This window comes from Bos indicus, chromosome 4, assembly GCF_029378745.1.
Source record: "Bos indicus isolate NIAB-ARS_2022 breed Sahiwal x Tharparkar chromosome 4, NIAB-ARS_B.indTharparkar_mat_pri_1.0, whole genome shotgun sequence".
Taxonomy (NCBI): domain Eukaryota; kingdom Metazoa; phylum Chordata; class Mammalia; order Artiodactyla; family Bovidae; genus Bos; species Bos indicus.
In genome coordinates, this window is record NC_091763.1 from 16,568,995 (window position 1) to 16,585,627 (window position 16,633).

At 42.5% G+C, this 16,633-nt stretch overlaps 1 protein-coding gene across 11 annotated transcripts in view; it reads right to left on the reverse strand.

The window, feature by feature from the left end:
- The window catches only part of ICA1 (islet cell autoantigen 1), a 163,356-nt gene that overhangs the window by 45,181 nt on the left and 101,542 nt on the right, over nt 1-16,633 (reverse strand). For all 11 annotated transcript variants that reach the window (XM_070787533.1, XM_019959750.2, XM_019959747.2 and 8 more), the window contains exons 7-8: nt 5,233-5,358; nt 4,019-4,117 (exon numbers count right to left, since the gene is read on the reverse strand). In XM_070787533.1, the coding sequence (XP_070643634.1) occupies nt 4,019-4,117; nt 5,233-5,358 (225 nt within the window). The remainder of the gene's footprint in view (nt 1-4,018; nt 4,118-5,232; nt 5,359-16,633) is intronic.

Consider the following 16,633-nt stretch of genomic DNA (forward strand, 5'->3'; position numbering starts at 1 on the left):
GAGCCAAGACCAGAGCCTGCAGGGCAGAAGGGCTGCAGGGGTGTCCTGGGGAGCAGGGATGGAGGAGGTTGGTTTCCCTGGGCAAGGTCTGTGAGGCCTACTATCCCACTGCTATTCACAGCCTTGCCTGTGCAAAACTAATAATGCACAGGGAGCAAGAAAGTAGCTGAGGGCTTCCCTAGGGCCTCAGTGGTAAAGACTCAGTCCTCCAATGCAGGAGACATGGGTTCGATCCCTGGGTTGGGAAGATCCCCTGGTGAAGGGCATGGCAATTTCCACTCCAGTATTCTTGCCTGGAAAATCCCATGGACAGAGGAGCCTGGTGGGTCGCACAGAGTCAAAAAGGACCGAGTGACTAAACGACGATAACAACACAATAAAGAAAGTACCTGAAACTGGGCTATAGAACCTGACAACCGCAACAGACCCTTCTGTACTGATACTGCCAATGGCTGTTTCCTGGACCTATTCGTGCACTCATGCTAAGTCACTGCAGTTGTGTCAGAGTCTTTGCAATGCCATGAACTGTAGCTGCCAGGCTCCTCTGTCTGTTGGATTCTTCAGGCAAGAATCCTGGAGTGGGTTGCCATTTCCTTCTCCCGGGGAACTTCCCAACCCAGGGATGGAACTGGTGTCTCTTACGTCTCCTACATTGGCAGCTGGGTTCTTTACCCCTAGCACCACCTGGGAAGCCCCTTCTGGACCTATTAAAGAATGTTTAATAAGTACATCCCTACCATCCCCACCATGGGCTCCTGGTGCTACCATGGAGGCTGCCACTCCCGTGAAAACCACCACCACCACCACCACACGGCCGGGCAGGGCAGAGCTGGACCCAGGCTGTGCTCCCACATACTTTGCTTTATCCCATTATCAGAGTCTAAGACTGTCTCCTCCCCCAAACTCTGGAATGGGGTACACCACAGGAATACACTCTGCTACTATTTCCATTCAATATAGGTCCTCAGCCCTTCCCAAATACAAATACAGAAGGACGTGCCTTCCCTTTAACCAGTATCTCCCAGGGAGCCTGTCCATGTCTCCAAAGGCCCCACTGATTACTCTCTGTAAAGACAATTGACTCAGTCCATGTGTCAGCATGCCAGAGAGCAGAGACAAGGCCAGGATTTCAGATTTTCCAAAGAAAAGCCACTTGACTCCTAAGGGCTTTTTTTTTTCTTTTTATGTTTTAATTTTTTTTTTTCTCCCTGACGCCTGTTCTGGATCTGTAGGGAGATGTGTAAGTAAGTGACATCCTGAAAGGATGAAGCAAACGTGACCACATCTGAAGGCTGGTAATTGAAGACGGGTACTGCTTTCCTACAGACAGCATTTCTTGTACTTTTTGCCCCCAAAAGCTTTAAACTCTTGGTCTAAATTACTTTCTCTAAAAAAGCTTTCAAGATAGGGCTAGTCACATTCCATTCCTCTCCCCATGACTTAATAACTTTTACCATGTAAAAAACCTTCCCAGGTGATTTGGAATCAGTATAAAATGAACACATCAGTGACGATTACTCATGCAAAACATGTATGTTTAGTAACATTGTAATGAACCAATAAAGATTTATTGTTTGAAAATATGAGATTAGGGAATTGCTTCTTTTATTGGAAACCACTCAAAAGACAATTTCTCAACTCTCAGTTTGAGTTGTTACCATTATTAGATTAACAGGGTTTTTAAAAAATAAAATTTTAAGACTAAATTTTCCTTAAGGTTAAAATGCTACAAAAATTTATTTATCATAAAATTAGAATGACAAAGGAATATGTCAATAAGCATAGAATCAAGATAATCACACCAGGCCTGAGTAAAAATGTCGTAGCTGTTACTCCATAAAACAGTACTACAAAATATTCCTAAAATATCAAAATAGTCACTTGGAAAATTTTCAAGTTGTGTGAGATAGAGACTCTGTTCACTTTTATAAAGAAAATATAAATATAAAAATATTATGTAAGAAAGAATTACACCTATTTTCTAGAGAAAGGCTTATAAGAAATAAAACCTGAACTCCTAGGATGTGAGTTTCATCCCTGTAATTCTGTAACAGAAGACTCTCTGCTCTAAACAGGATGCACCGACTGTTTAACACATTCATTATCATCCTTCATCAAGCATAAAACTAACAGTCAGGAAATACAGCTGCAATGGCACAATTACCAACACACTCGGAATACGCCCTGCAGCAAAGAAAGCAAATGAGTTGCTTTTCATTAACAGAGCTTGGCACACCTCTCCAAAGACATTGTTTTCTTTCCAGCCAGTGTCTCAAAAGGCACTTCAGGGGCTATTTGCTTAGGTAAATCCAGGGAACAAGTAAATCATGAAAATATTTAAATTTCAAAATATTCATTATCGATATACAGTGCCATTCATATGTGTGTGTATACACACACACACGTGTGTGTATATACAATATATGTAGATATATCAACATATGTATTGAAAGATGACTTGATCAAGTCAAAATCTTTATATAAAAGACTTGTATTTTTAAAACATTATTAGTGCAAGAGGGTTGGTAAATCAGGTTGTAGTCCATATTTGAGTGTGACACATAGGTGTTCTTGGTCTTCATTCTCACAGTCTGCGGCATACAATATGATATGCAACATGCCTCCATCTAGGCAGTAATGGGCTGGGTAATAACAGGGTTCTATTATATGGGTTTGAGTCCATATAAAGAAAATAATTAGCTACTAGCTTCAGATTCTAATATAACATGTCATCATTGAAAGCTTAGATGAATAGCCTTCTAAAGAGGTAATAAAAGCACACTTTATTTGGTTGACTTCTGGACACTTAACATTCCTATAATCTTATTACACCTTAACATATGTATTACTCCTACTGAATTTATATTATAATTAAACTGTTACTTAAACCGTAATTTAAGGAAGGCCTGGGGGATGTAAAAGGCAACGGGTAATCATCTGCCCCAAATATTTTGAATTATATCCTAAAGCATGGCCACCAGACTTTCACTAAATTCTCTGCCCAGAAATCCTCTAGCATAATCAACACAGTCCTCTTTGCAGGAAAAATATCACAGAAAAATTTAAGGAGTTGAATTTTCCTCAACACAGGAGGCCAGGGATACACAGGGTTACTACTGTCTTAGTACTTTTGTAGATATGGTGACATTATGAACATCTCAAAATCAAAGAGGTGTTTTAAGGCAACAAATAAAAAGAAAAAAAGTAAAAACTTCCTAATGTTTTGTTAAGCAAAGTGATGAGACCTACTTACAAACTGCCTGAAAAATTAAAAGGAAGGTATTTTCAAGATGAAGTTTAATGAGTTCTTTCCTGATCTCTTCCTTTCAAAGATATTAATCTGACCTGGCAACGAAGCACCCAGCGTTCTGTCACCATTCTGAAAGTTCTTCTAGAATCTAAATCATTTCCTTATCTCAATATATTTTCACCCACAGCAACCATCAGAGAGCAAAATGACTCCACCTTCAGTTGTGATGCTGAGAACCTGACATTTTGAAAGCATTCCTTTTGGGTTGAGAAATCACTGAGTTTAATATTGCTGCTTCAGTTAGGAAATATGATTGCAGCGTTAGGAAAAAGTTATATTCTATATGGGCTGGTACTCACAGAATAAAATATTTGTTAGAGGAGAAAAAAGAAAATACTTTCCTATGTGAATATATTTTAATGAGTAAAAGGTAACACAGTGTACTAGGCTTGCATCATCTTTTCTTCAGCAACAGCAAAAAAGTACTTTAAAGGGAGCTGGGCCAATCACTAGGCTCAGGATCACCACAATTCATCTCCCAGTCACAAGTACCAAGGTTCAACCTGTGGTTTTGGATGCTTGTGGCTTTTGTTGTACTGAATACTGATGGGATAAAAAAGATTCTACTGGTGAAGGGCGGGGGCATAATTATCTTTGACATTAAGAGTCTGTCATAATAATGATGCTTGCTTCAATGTACATTGCTGGTGATAGAAACAAGACTTGAGTTTTTATAAGATTTTCTAATGGACTTTCTAGCTTTCATACCTTTAACGTGGTAAATTCGTATGGCTGATAACCCCTGAAGCTCTCATGGATGGCTGCCATAGTGTGAGAAGTTTTCTCCCAAAAATGAAGCAGAGTGGTCTGTAAAGAAAGACAGTAAAGCCATTAGCATTTGAAATGCCTCAGATCTAGTCATGGGCCCTAGAAGAAGTGTGTCCATTTGTGGCTTTCAAGGTCTTCTCAAATACGATTTTGACTCACCTCTGCAGCCTCGTCTCCTATCACACCTCTACTCACACCCTGTATTTCAGCCAAACGTCATGGCTCCCTGTCCCCTTATAGCTCACACTGTTCCACCCCTTGGGAGGCTCTCCTCTCCATTCTCTTTGTACTCATCTCACCCGATCCATCCTCCAAAACCCAGGGCTGGTCAATGACAATGGACTTTTGTGATCCCTCACCTGATTCCATGTTTCCCTCTTCAAGCCTCCACTGGATTTTTGGTGGATCTCATTTCACTTAGCACACCCTGTTCTGTCTTTGAGGCAGAGAAAATATAGTCAGATGTTACTGTCTCTGACTTCCTTTCTAAACTCCAAATTCCCTGAGGACAGGAAATCTGGTCTTCTCCATTGTATATAACCTACAACCCCCAGAGTCTTCCTCCCACACTCAGTTGTCGCTCCACAGTACAGCTGATAGATGCAAGTGCCATCCTGAGGGAATGCAGAGGCAATAAGGAGACAAAAGCAAGTTCATTAGATTATGACAACCTAAGAGGAAGTGACCGTGGCGTGAGAATCACAGGCAACAATGCTGAGAGAGTTCAGAGGCAGCTTACTGAAGGAGGTAACACATTGTTGGTACATCAAACGAGTGGAATTTGGGAAGGTACAAGTGGAAAGGGAGGGCACTCAGGCAGAAGGAACCACCTAAATAAATGCAGGGAAGTGGGGAGTTACAGTGTATGCTCAGGGAACAGCTAATATTCAGTCTGATTAACTGTAGGATGAATCCCATGGATACAGAAGGCTGGCAGGCTACAGGCCATAGGGTTGCAGAGTCGGACATGACTGAGGCAACTTTAGACACAGCACAGGATGCTAAGAAGGAGAGATGTGGGAGGAAAATTATGACAAAGGCAATCAGAACTTCCTCATGCCCAAATCATACTTTGGGTTCAAACCCCATTTTTCCGCTATCTAAAGCTTGTCACATTCTTGTTTCATTGCGACAAACATTTTTCACTTTGTTACCTGGTATGTTGCTAGCATATGAGACAAGAGATTGCATCTGCTCGCTCCAAGAAGATCCACTTTTTGACACACATCCATCTTCAATTTGTCAAAGCTTTTTTTGGCAAGGCGAACTTGTGTTTGCACCTATGAAAGTAGAAAGAGAATTTCTGACCCACTCAAATTCAAATTTTTAAGTGATAAAGATTTGTCCATGAAAAAATACCAATAGCAGGATTATCTCTTTCAAATTTTCAAAACACTTTTGAAAATTCCAGGCAAGTGAGAAAACCCTATAATATCCACCCTTTACTTCCAAAGGACCCAAATGACAGTATTGTATATCATGATTTTACAGCAGATGTACTATCCTGAGAATATTTTTCTCAGTCGAATGTTAGAATTTCTCTCCTCTCAAGGCATTCACAAACTGACCATGGTGGGGAGAAGTCTGGAAACTCACAGGGTGGTGAGAGGACAATGTTTTCCCCATTGTTTTCCTGTGGTTCTTTGAAGCTGACGTCCCCATATACTCTTCATTACCTTCCTCTAAAATAAACATCTTACATAACGTGGTACATTTATTAAAAAAATATGAAATTAACACTGATACAATCTTATTAACTAAACAACAGATGTTATTCAGATTTCACCAGCTTTTTCACTATCTTTTTTTTTTCCTGTCTCGAGATCCAATCTAGGATACCACATAGGAAATTGTGATGCAGTCCAAAAAACTATCCCCACAGATAAACCTTCAATGTTCTATAATTGTGTATGTACCCAAGTAATCTTCCATCCATCCCTACGCCATGTATCAGTAGTAATTCAGGGATGGAGGGGGGGATAAGGGAGATTTCAGAAATGTTTATTCTACATATTATTTGATAATAAAATAGAAAGTTTTAAAAATTTAATACAGTTACAGTACAAACAGTAGAGTCAAAATTTCCCCTTTAGCTAACCTGAAGCATCAACACATCCAACTTTAACAGGGAAGTTAGTCACATACTAATTTATCTCAGATAATTCATGCAGCTGTAGTGACCAGATAGGTAACTGGGAGTCGGGAATAATGCTGACTCGTGAATGGCAGCTCTTTCATCACAGGATTCTCGGGTAGGGGGTGGGGTGGGGACTTGAGGGTGATGCCTGCCTTAATCACCATTATATGATTAGCACCTAGCAACCTCGCACAAAGCAGGTGTTGAACAGATATCTGGTGACTGAATGAAGCAAATTTCCAGACCATTTCAAACGGTAAAGTGCCTGAGTGCCATTTTAAAGTAAAACCTTGAGAACAGTCTTAAAAGTAATAATTTTTATATAAAAATAAACATGAAGGTCACGTGATTTAGATTATAATAACTTTTCCCACTAATAATCTATATTTGCAGGTTTCAAAATTATAGGGCATTATATAATAATAGTAGCCACTGATACAGTAGCTATCATTCATAATAACATAAGATTGAAAACAATTTAGCAATAGATATAATTCACAATGAATACAATTGGTATTCATTGAACCAACTGAACAATTGATACAATTAATACAATTCACTCATCACATACCAGCCTTATTCTGTTAGCCTCTGTATTGCCCTGTCTGACTGCTGAGAAGAAGAGGCTTTGTCAGAAGACTTAACTGACCCACAGAGCTGGCATTCTAGATTAGCCTGCCTGACTCCAAAGCTGCACCATCTGTCCCCTGCCCCACAAACAACTTCCACAACTTCTTGCAAAAAAGCTCAAAATTATGATTCTACCCAGAAACACATGTTTTCCTGTAGATGTCTATGGAACTGGAAAATAATCAGGCAATCCATTTAATATCATATTGACAGAATTAATGCCCTAGATGAATAGGGTCTTGTTTCGATAGCTGTGTAAAGCATTTCCTAAGAATTCCTCTGTATTCCTAGTCAATAGAGTTTGGAAACCCAGCAAATAGAAGCCACCAAGCTCCCCTCAAGCCACACCGTGAGCTTAAACCCAGAACGCAATCATTCCTCGCTATGGAATGGACAGACTCCAGGGAAAACTACGGGAGCGCGCAAGCTGTAAAAAGTTAGGATGATGTGTTAAATATCAGCGATTTTCTGCCTTCCTTGGAGAAGAGTAAGGATGATACAAAAAAGAAAACCCTAGTTCCTGAAGGGAGAAGTGGGAGAGTGTGGAGGCAAAGATGTTTAAGCAGCAGAGAGTTCCACTGCAGGTGCCCTCTGGTTCACTCGAGGCTAGACCCGGGAAGAACCCTTCAGCAGGGATCCTGAGAGGCATCTGTCCTACCCTACCCCTTTCGAAGGGGGAGGAAATAACTCCAGGTGTGAGCGTTCATGCATGCATTCATTAAACACATACTTAGTGTGAGAGAGCTTCTTCTACGTCAGGACCAGTGTTAGGCACTGGGAGGTCTGTAAAGGAATAAGACATATGGCAGGTGGTTAAAAAATACTTAAGGATGAGTGCACAGAGGCACAGGCTCCTCCAGTCTTTTAGAGATGATGGACAAGTCAGCAACTGTATTTAATGCAATGGGAGAAGTACAGCAGAACTGAGTGAAGACAGAGGCAGCACAGACAAGGAGCTGATTAATGCTGAGGGTGGCAGGGGTTGGGGTACACCGATGGTCTCCCCAACTACAGGCCTCCCTGTTATCCACACCCTTAGCCCTGAGACCCTGGAGTCTCAGCCCACTCTGACACTGGGCATGGTGTGTGACCTCCTTTGGCCAATGGGCGAGATGTGATGAAACTGGAAGCTTGGGGAAAAAAAATGCTAGCATGCTTCCAATTTCTCTCTCCCTTCTCTGAGACTGCCGTGAGAACATGCCCCGGCCAACCTGAGAATGTGCCTGGGCTGGCCAACTGAAGTGATGCTGAGGCTTGTGAATGCAAGAGACATGAGGAGGTAAACCCAGCGGTCGTAAGAGATCAGCTGTTGGCCAGCTGATCCCCAGATATCTGAGCGAGGCCAGCTATGATCAGCCGAGCCTCTCCCCTCCCCATAGTTGACCAAAGACTCATGCGTGAGCCCAGCAGAGACCAGAAGCACCTTGCTAACTCACAGACCAATGAGCAGTAAGAAATGCTCACTGTGTTAAGCCACTGAGTGTTACAGTTGTTTGTTTCATAGCATCACTATGACCATGTTGTCATCGTTTAGTTGCTAAGTTGTATCCAACTTGCGACCCCATGGGCTCTCCATGAGATTCTCTGGGCAAGAAGACTAGAGTGGCTTGCCACTTCCTTCCCTAGGGGAATCTTCTCTACCCAGGAATCGAACCCACGGCTCCTGCTGTGTCTCCTGCATTGCAGGCAGGTTCTTTACTGCTGAGCCACTGATATAAACTGTGAGTTGGGGGATAATGAAGACCACATTATTAGGGGGGATATCTGAATATATCTGATATCTGGGTCTTAAGTCATGACTAGGAGTAACTACCAGGTAGACACAAGGCTGGCCTGTTAAGGCAGAGGTTCTAGATTTTTCTAATTAAATGCAAATAACTTTATTGTGGGATGTGAATTTTGCTTTTTCCTTTACATTAACATAATAAGTTACACATAGATATTCTTTTATCCTGGAAGAAAACTTATTTCCTTTGCTTATAACACAAGGCTCATGAATTAAACACTGAAATGTGCCCTAATTTAATTGTCTGAATTCTGTAAAGTAATTTTAGAAACCTAGAAGACGACTTCAACACTTTACCCAGTGAGTTCTGAAAGGCCATTTGCTTTGTGTGTCAACAATGATTATTAAAATACTTAATGCACTGCTGAGTTTCCAAATGTTGAGCTCCTTCCCTGCCAAACAAGAAGGATGTGACACTGCTGGGCATCGTGAATACGGCAAAGTTCATTTAATATTTTGTGTTCTATGTCTGTTCTCTAAAACACATCCCTAGTTTGCTGCCCGAGGACAAAACACCAAGAACACAGGTGAGCACAGGCCACATCGAGAGTCTAATATCATGTGTCTCCACTAGGACTTAAGTGACAATGTTTTATTATTCCTTTCAATCCCAAATAAATTATTTTCAATTACATAAACATCTTGAGGAGCTCCTGTGGTTTTCAAGGTTCTTTAAAAAAATCTTCAAATCAATGTATCTTTTCTGATTTCTTAATTTTATTCCTGTTGCCCCCCCACTCTGTCCTCTTACTCTCCAAACTCTAGGGAATGATCACATATATTAGATCCTCTTTAGCATGGGTCCTGCCCTCCCAAGGCTGAAAAAATACAATTCACCAGAAAAAGGAGTAATGTCTTGCATGCCAAAACGACAGGGCATTTTCTCTGTACTTACATTTCCTAACCTGAAATTCTACCTCTTAGCCCCAACTTGAACTGCTTATAATGAAGCCAAAGCTATTCATACTCAGTGCAGTCTGGCTTCTCCATTCAGTGGGAAAGGTCTTCATATTACTCCACAACCACATCATTTGAGGGTAGCTTCGCATTTTGTCCTAGTGTTTTCTTTCCTTTAAAAGTAAAATAAAGCTAACTCCCCATCTTACTCTTACTTTGACATTATCTTCTAGAAGATGGCTTTGCCTCTCTCTCTATTCAATCATTTATCAAACATTTACTGAGTATCTTCCATGCGCTGATAGCAGTGAGCAAAATGGAGGCCTCATGATGCTAGTTCAAGGGGCATTTTCATATCAGTGAGGAAATAACAGAGTGAAGTGACTCGAAGGAAAGTCACACAGTTCCATAAGAATGATTTACCCAGAGATCCGATTGAGAGGCTGTTCTCCTGGGAGGTGGGACTCAAGCTCTCTCCTGAAGGACTGAGCATGAGAAGCCATGCAAGGAGAGAGAGCTCCAGCAGAGGGGAGAGCATGTGCAAAGGACCGGGGTGGAGGGCAGTAAGACAGGTCCCAGAAAACTAGTGTGGCTGGATCGCTGAGAGCAGACAGAGAGGTGGTATGAGACGAGGCAAGAGAGGCGGCTGGGGCACAGCTCAGGGTCTTGTGGGTGTGCTCAGTATTTCAGTTTCTATCCCAGGGTTTCCATGCGGCACTAGTGGTAAAGAGTTGCCTTCTGATGCAAGAGACGCGGGTTTGATCCCTGGGTCAGGAAGATCCCCTGGAGGAGGAAATGGCAACCCACTCCAGTAATGCTGCCTGGAGAATTACATGGACAGAGGAGCCTGGCGTTTATCCTGGGTGTATCAAATGCATTTTCTTTTTTTTCAAAATGCATTTTTAACCTATGATGATTTTATTGAGACATAACCCCAATGTAAGCTGAGGAAGACCTGTGTGTCTTTGACGCTGCAGCTTGATGGTTAATATAAGCAGTATTTTGTCCAAAACAAGAAAGATGCAGTTGTCATCTTACATCATTTCCTAAGCATGCGTTTTGAACTTTAACAGTTCAGCAATAATAAATAAGTAGTGATAATTTTAAAGCTTTTCATTACTGCTGAAATCACAGATAAAATTGAATTTTTTGGTTAGCATTCCCTTTACATGAATTAATAAAACTTTATTCAAGACAACAATTTTGGATCCATCTGTATAATCAGGACAGGCATAACTGTGGCTGACATGCTCTCAACCCATTTACACGAACACCATTGTTTAGACACTCATTTTTAGATACCCAATTTCAGACACTAATGGAAAAAAAGCCAATTTCTTTCCTACTCTTTCCTACCCTTTCCTGCTCTTCAGAAGTTCAAGTTTATAAATGTTCTGATCATGAGTATAAAAGTCACCTAGCAGAATGGAGCGCACCAATGTCTCAAAGTGATCTTCTAGGAATGGATAAAAGGCTGTATTAGGGATGTATAAGATTCTGTACTGTACGAACGCCTTCATCAGTTATCTTAATGATGATGCAGGACAAGCAGGCACCCATATCATAGTCTACTCTTCCAAGTTTCCAGGGAAGAGAGTTTTAACTCTCCTTTGTTTATTTCGTGTGCTCATGTGTTCCAAGTTGGGTGAGGAAAAGAAAAAGGAATGAACACTCTGGATAGCACTGTTTTACAAATGCTTCATACTGCAGTTCTTCAAAGTATGCAAAATTATCCTCATTTGCATAGAAGAAAAAAACTGAGGTACAAAGTAATTTGCCTAAAACCAAGTAGCCAGTAAGTAGAAAGGCCAGGGGCTGGTCTGGGTTAGATGTTGTCTCCTCTTGTATAAAGTACAAAGTCCACACCCATACAGGCTTCCCAGGTGGCACCAGTGGTAAAGAACCCGCCTACCAATGCAGGAGACATAAGAGGCACAGGTTAGATCCCTGGGCTGGGAAGGTCCCCTGGAGGAGGATATGGCAACCCACTCCAGTATTCTTACCTGGAGAATCCCATGGACAGAGGAGCCTGACGGGCTACAGTCTATGCGGTCACAAAGAGTTGGACACGAATGAAGGATTTAGCATGCACACATGCCACACTCATACCCTGCCTGCCAGCCTTCAGCCCATCCGCTTCCTCTCCCATATCACCTGCCAGGCACTATACGCTCCAGCTACACCAGGTCAAACCCATATCCATGCTTCTGCTGAGTTCTTCTGCCTGGAAAGTCCCCTTCCCCTTGCTGTGCACACAGCAACTTATACTCACACTGTAGAGCTTCCACGCAAAGGTTTTCTCCCATGAGACCCTTTTCCTGTCGCTTCTCAGGAGAGTTAGCAGCCGCTTCCTTTGTATAGTCAAGGCACCTTGCAAACTGGCTTAGCACACAAAGCTATGTTAAGTGCTACCTGCCCCCAGGTAAGACCAGCTATCCTCTGAACTAGAAGCTATGTGAGGGTGAAAGTATACTGTCCAGTTTTTTAAGGCTAAGGCTGCATGCCTCCAGGTAGCAGGTATAAAAAACACTGAATGAATAAGGACAGAGCATACTAGAAGGAGTGAACCATCAGGCTACGGGATACGCACCACGTGCTCTGTCTGCTGAATTACCGTTAGACTTCCGCAGACACCGTCCCTCTTCCTCAACCCCTATTCTCCACCATTAACTGATTAGAGATGATACACAGGCACATATTCTCATTTGCTGCTCACAATACTCCTACACCATAATTTTGTTTCTGTTTCACAGAGAAGGAAGCTGGTTTTCAGAAACATTAGGTAACTCTCCCCAGCTCACTTGACTGGCAGGGGAGGGGCAGGATGTGAAAGTCCACGCTCATGTCACCGAAACACTTTGCTGTCCTAACTGTAGCAAATCTCAAACCAGTAAGATTAACTGCATATCACCCAAAATGTGGATGTCAGCACTTGGCCCACTACTCTCTTCACTTGTCACTGTGTCGACTCATTGCATCAAAATAATTTAACATATTCAATGTCTGTGACTCTGGCTTCTTGTTTGAAAATACAAACTGTTGTTCACCATGCAACATGTTCATTCACACAGGAATCAAAGAGTAAGAGGTTTTCTATTCTCAAGGCCTTGGCAAGTTGAAATAAAGATGGTTAAAATGAGTCACAATTATGTAGTTTGCAATACGCCGATAGAGTTCAGATTAATTTAGTTAGTTACCACATGGCCCCAAGTGTTTTAATGTTTGCTCAGCTGCTGAGTTTTTTTTTTTTTTTTTTCTTTCTGTTTTTTAACTTAAGAAAGCAATTCTGTCATCAGAAAATTTAACCGACTGGGTTCACTTCCTCTTTTAGGTCATTAGTGGAAGTATTAACTCAGGTCACAAGACCAAACCCAGGGTGCCCGCTTTATCAATTTCTAATCTGAGAAGCACATGTTTCAGGAGAGAGTAAAGGGCTATAGTTCTGTCTCTTTATCCCACTGATATTCTTGTACTTTATTGCGATCTTAAACATATATCATTATTCCTTTTCTTTTTACTACTTTTTTGGGATCATTTATTCATGTCTACATTTCACATGAAAGGCTGGCAAGTGTGCCAGTTGTCTCCTGGCTGCCCAAGCTACACCTGCTTGTACATCACGTTATGGTATATTTTCATTTTGCTTATTGATGGTTCTGTAAGTAGTCATGATGCACAAACACAAATAAACTCCTAAATTAACAGGTGACTTGATTTGCTGAGAACTACCTTGCTTGAGGAGTGGTGTTCATTCATTCTGCTGCAGGTCCTGGATAAAGCAAAGAAGGGAAAAAGACTGAGCCTTTCCCTTTGTGGATGTATTTGGCTGCCTTTGAGTTCCAAAGTGTGGTGGACCTGGGTATTCAGAGCAACCGGGAAAAGACCGACTCATAACAACACTTTTGCTGGTTCCCAGAACTTGGAGGGTGAAGACAGGCTCTTAACCTGCACAAGCACACCCTTCGTGCTCTGCCCCATGTGCTTACCTCTCTCTCCTAATTCTTTTCTCCCAGTGTGATCTCTCAGCTCATAAGGTGGTTTCATCCTCTTCCTCTTCGCGTGTGGTTCCCAATGATGTCATATTTCTTCTTCTTTCTTGGCCCTTCACAATCCAGCTTGTGCCACTTCTAGAAACTACACTTCCATCCCTAAGGCACATGCTCCTCTTTCCGGGCCTCAATGGCACCTTACTGTCCTCTCATGGGACACATCACATTACCTGGTCATTATCATTTTAACTGACTATCTTTGTCCCTATTCTCCAGGGAGCTTGGGGCAGGAACCATATCTTGGTTATGTTACCCTGGTACTAACAGAAAGAGCTAAAAATGCTAGTCAAAGAAAGTTTTTAACCTGGTGCACGAAAGTGAAAGTCGCTCAGTTGTGTCCAGCTCTTTGGGACCCCATGGACTGTAGCCTGCCAGGGTCCGCTGTCCATGGGTGTTCTCCAGGAAAGAATACTGGAGTGGGTTGCCATGCCCTCCTCCAGGGGATCTTCCCTATCCAAGGATTGAACTCAGGTCTCCCACATTGCAGGCAGATTCTTTACCAGCTTTACACCAGGGAAGCCCAAGAATACTGGAGAGGGGGTAGCCTATTCCTTCTCCAGGGGATCTTCATGGCCCAGGAATTGAACCAGGGTCTCCTGCATTGCAGGAGGATTCTATACCAGCTGAGCCACCGGGGAACCTGGTGCATAGTAATATAACACACACCATCACGTGCTTTGGGCCTGTAGCTTCTGCTTTAAAAAAATTTCTTTTGAATGTTATTTATTGATGGATTTAGCTACCTGAGGTCTTAGCTTTGACACGTGAGATCTCCACTGCCTCATGTGAGGTCTTTTTTTGAATGCACTGGCTTTCTACTTGTGGCCTCCAGAGCTCGCAGGCTCAGTAGCTGTGGAGCATAAGGGCTTACTGGCTCCACAGCATGTGGGATCTTAGTTTCCTGACTGGGGATCCCAGGGACAGTGTCCCCTGCACTGCAAGGCAGATTCTTAACTACTGGACCCACCGGGAAGTCCCAGCTTCTACTTTTATAGTCTGATGACCGACTTTAACTCTCACTTCAGGAGCATGTGTGTGTGTTTGTGTGTGTCTTTAAGAAGAAGACATGTCACAGTAGTTTCATGCCAAGAAGGAAATGGGTCCAGATCCTTCAATTCCCCATTCATATAAATCTTAAAAACATTTTCTGTGTTGAGATTTGACATATTTCTGTAGCACTTCTTTGCTCCTTCCTGCTGGAAATCATCTCATTCCGATTTGTTCTGTCAGCTCTTCTGGAAAAACTTGGGTTTTGTGTTCTTTGCACACATCTAATCCACTAACATTTTGTGTCAGTGGTCAGTGGTGATTCCTTTTGTTGTTACAGGCCTGAGAACATCTCGGATTTTCAGTTGATGGGCAAATGCTCTTGTGACTGTGGCTGCCAGTGGCCCATCAATATCCATGCGCCCGTCTACAGGTTCCAGTGCCCCCAACAACAGGTGTGGCCGCGGGACAAAGTTCTCTCCAGCAACATGTGAGCACAGGTAACACGCATCACTTCCAGGTGTGGCCTAAAGCCTTTCTACCTGTGCTCCTGTGGGTTCTGTCTCCTTTGGGGATGACTGGGATGTCCACATCTAGGGAACACTGGAGGAAACATTTATGAACTGCAAAGATGTACTCAGCCTGGTCTCTAAATGACTTGGAGGAGGAGCCACTCCAAAAACCTGGACACCTGCCCAGTACTATTTTGTGAGCACAAACAAACAAAACCAAAAAAACCTTCTATTGGTTTAAGCCATGGAATTATGAGATTTGGGGTATCCCTTGGACTTCCCTGGTGGCTCAGACAGTAAAGCGTCTGCCTACAATGTGGGAGGCCCGGGTTCAATTCCTGGGCCGGGAAGATCTCCTGGAGAAGGAAATGGTCACCCACTCCAGTATTCTTGCCTGGAAAATCCCATGGACGGAGGAGCCTGGTAGGGCTATAGTCCATGGGGTCGCAAAGAGTCGGACATGACTGAGGACTTCACTTTCCTTTTCCTTTCCTTTGTACCACAGCCTATCCTAAACTACTCGTCCTAACATAGGCATGGTTTTAAGACAAGGTTGTTTAAATGACAAAGATGCAGACTTCCCTGGTGGTTCAGTGGTTAACAATCTGCCTGATAATGCAAGGGACAAGGGTTCAATCCCTGGTCCAGGAAGATTTCATATGCTGCGGAACAACTAAGCCCCTGTGCCAAAACTATCAAGCCCACACTCTAGAGACCGTGCTCCACAACGAGAGGAGCCACCACAATTGAAGCCCACACCCTGCAACAAAGAGTAGAGCCACCTGCTGCTCTAGAGAAAAGCCTGTCGGCAGCAAGGAAGACTTTGAGCAGACAAATAACAATACTAAATCTAAAAAAAAATGACAAGATGCTAGATACAATGTTGGGAGCATGTTAAAGTCTATTAGTCCCATAGACAACTGTCAGCTCTCCAACGGTTCGCTATTTCCACTACTATTTTGATCATCAGTTCAGTTCAGTTGCTCAGTCCTGTCTGACTCTTTGCAATCCCTTGGACTGAAGCACACTAGGCTTCCCTGTCCATCATCAACTCCCAGAGTTTACTCAAACTCATGTGCATTGAGTCGGTGACGCCATCCAACCATCTTTTCCTCTGTCGTCCCCTTTTCCTCCTGCTCTCAATCTTTCCCAGCATCAGGGTCTTTTCAAATAAGTCAGTTCTTCACATCAGGTGGCCAAAGGATTGGAGTTTCAGCTTCAGCATCAGTCCTTCCAATGAATATTCAGGACTGATTTCCTTTAGGATGGACTGGTTAGATCTTCTTGTAGTCCAAGTGACTCTCAAGTCTTCTCCAACACCACGGTTCAAATGCATCAATTCTTCAGCACTCAGCTTTCTTTATAGTCCAACTCTCACACCCATAAATAACCACTGGGAAAACCATCGCTTTGACTAGACGAACCTTTGTTGGCAAGGTAATGTCTCTGCTTTTTAATATGCTGTCTAGATTGGTCATAACTTTTCTTCCAAGGAATAACCATCTTTTAATTTCACAGCTCCAATCACCATCTGCAGTGATTTTGGAGCCCCCCAAA